At 48.5% G+C, this 1,859-nt stretch overlaps 1 protein-coding gene across 1 annotated transcript in view; it reads left to right on the top strand.

Moving 5' to 3' along the window:
- Ccna1 (cyclin A1) overlaps window positions 1-1,007 on the top strand; it is an 8,639-nt gene extending 7,632 nt beyond the window's left edge. Inside the window, exons 7-8 of the mRNA XM_026781203.1 lie at window positions 376-509; window positions 754-1,007. Coding sequence (XP_026637004.1) covers window positions 376-509; window positions 754-805 — 186 coding nt within the window. The 3' untranslated portion in view covers window positions 806-1,007. The remainder of the gene's footprint in view (window positions 1-375; window positions 510-753) is intronic.
- The last annotated feature ends 852 nt before the right edge of the window (window positions 1,008-1,859 follow it).

Genomic DNA, 1,859 nt, shown 5'->3' with positions numbered 1-1,859 from the left:
TGGGGGAGAGAGAGAGCAGAAGGAGAAAGAGAGGTGGAGGTCAGAGGACATCTTTCAGGAGATCACTTCTCTGTTCCCCCATGGGTCGTCTTTTGATTAGGAATCTCTCATATTCCAGACAAATTCCTTAAGAACCAGTCAAAGTCCCAAACAGGCAGGAACAAGAAGAGTGAGCGTTACACATCAAGGACTACAGCTGTAGACTGGAGCAAACTTGACCGTTTTGTTCCTAGTCTATGGTTTCTAAAGATCCTTTCAGATCCATGTGCACACTCACCGAGGCCTCAATTCCCCTCACTTGCTAATCAGTTCTGTTCAGATTCCTAACCTCTTATAAAGTGACGTGAAACACAGTTTTCCTTTTGTTTCAACTAGCCAGAAACGCTTGCTGTATTTACGGGCTATTCATTAAGTGAGATAGTGCCTTGCCTGAGTGAGCTGCACAGAGCCTGCCTCAGTATACCCCACCGCCCTCAGCAAGCCATCCGGGAGAAGTATAAGACTTCAAAGTGAGTGGTGGGCACTCTCCCCTCCTGGGTTTCTGGGTTGTTGTGGAGTCGGAACTGAAAACAGAATAAATTCTAGCCTCTCGTAGGCTGGAAAACAAGATGGCTCGCTAAATCAAGAAAAGGGATTGAAAGAGGACTAGGTTCATAATTTGCCAGCATTTAGCAGTTATAGTTAGCTGGAGGCTTTGCGCTGCCTAGCCGGCAGCCTTGGCTCTGGGCTGACCGTGCCCTGCTCTCATTTCAGGTACCTGCAAGTGTCCCTCATGGAGCCGCCTGTAGTTCTTCCCCTGCAGTGAGCAGCAGGCAGCGCTGAGGTCACCTCCAGAACACAACGGCCACATCAGCAGGCTTGCTCTGAGTTGTTACCGGCTTCTGCAAGCCGGGTCGACAATGTCGGTTGTCAATGACATCTTGAATGTGTAAATGTTAGGTTCTCTTAGACGTTAGTAGTTCATAATTTATGTAGATATAGAAAAGTATTTTAAACAAATAAACAGCTTGCTATGGAGCCATGTGTTGGGCCTATTTACTTGTTGGCACAGCCGACACTCACGCCTGAACTCTCAGTTGTGAGCTGCACCTGTGTGTGTTGTGGCCGTTTCAACATTATCCCAAGCTTGTTGTATTTGTGTCACATGCTTCGTGGGTAAGCGCTTTGAGACAGTCAAGCCTTTCTTTTCGTCTGAGGCTCTCTATAGACGGGTGAAGGAAAGAGGGAGGGGCCAGCTGAGATGGACTGATGATGAGACCTGAGTCACTGTTCTAAGTCCTAGCTTCCCTCGATAGCCCTAATCAGTAGGGTGGCAGACATCCAAGAATCTCTTGGGTTCCAGTATCTCTTGGGGGCGGCACGATATATGACCCACCCAGAGGTATCATGCCCTTTGGGAAAGGGCTGCCATCCTGTCTCCTCATTTTGGATTCTGGTAAGCACCAGGAGTGAGTTTCAATCACAGAAGATACTTGGGGCAATAGAAAAAGCTAACCTCAGCACCGATGACACTTTTGGATGATATATCCAGCACCTCTATATTTCCCTCGGGAGAAATCCATCCTCAGCTTTGCTTGGGGGTGGGGGAGGGAGGAGAATGAAAATGAATGAATCCTGCCAGCTGGCTTCCTCACTTTCCTCTCTTATTCCATCTGGGCTGTAGCCTCTTACTGGCTGCTGCTCACGTTCAGACACACTCGGAAGTGTGCCTTCCCGACCTCGGTCTAATCAGATGAGATTGCTCAGTTCCCAGAGGCTGATTTCCAGCCCTGCACAGGTGAGAGTCTGGACCGGGGAAGTAATAGTGAGACAAAGGAGCGGTCTTTCTCCCCAAGACAGGAAGGAAAAAAGAAAATGAA

Source organism: Microtus ochrogaster, chromosome 1 (assembly GCF_000317375.1).
Source record: "Microtus ochrogaster isolate Prairie Vole_2 chromosome 1, MicOch1.0, whole genome shotgun sequence".
Taxonomy (NCBI): domain Eukaryota; kingdom Metazoa; phylum Chordata; class Mammalia; order Rodentia; family Cricetidae; genus Microtus; species Microtus ochrogaster.
Note: the sequence above shows the minus strand (reverse complement) of the source record. Positions and strands in the feature narration are given on the sequence as shown.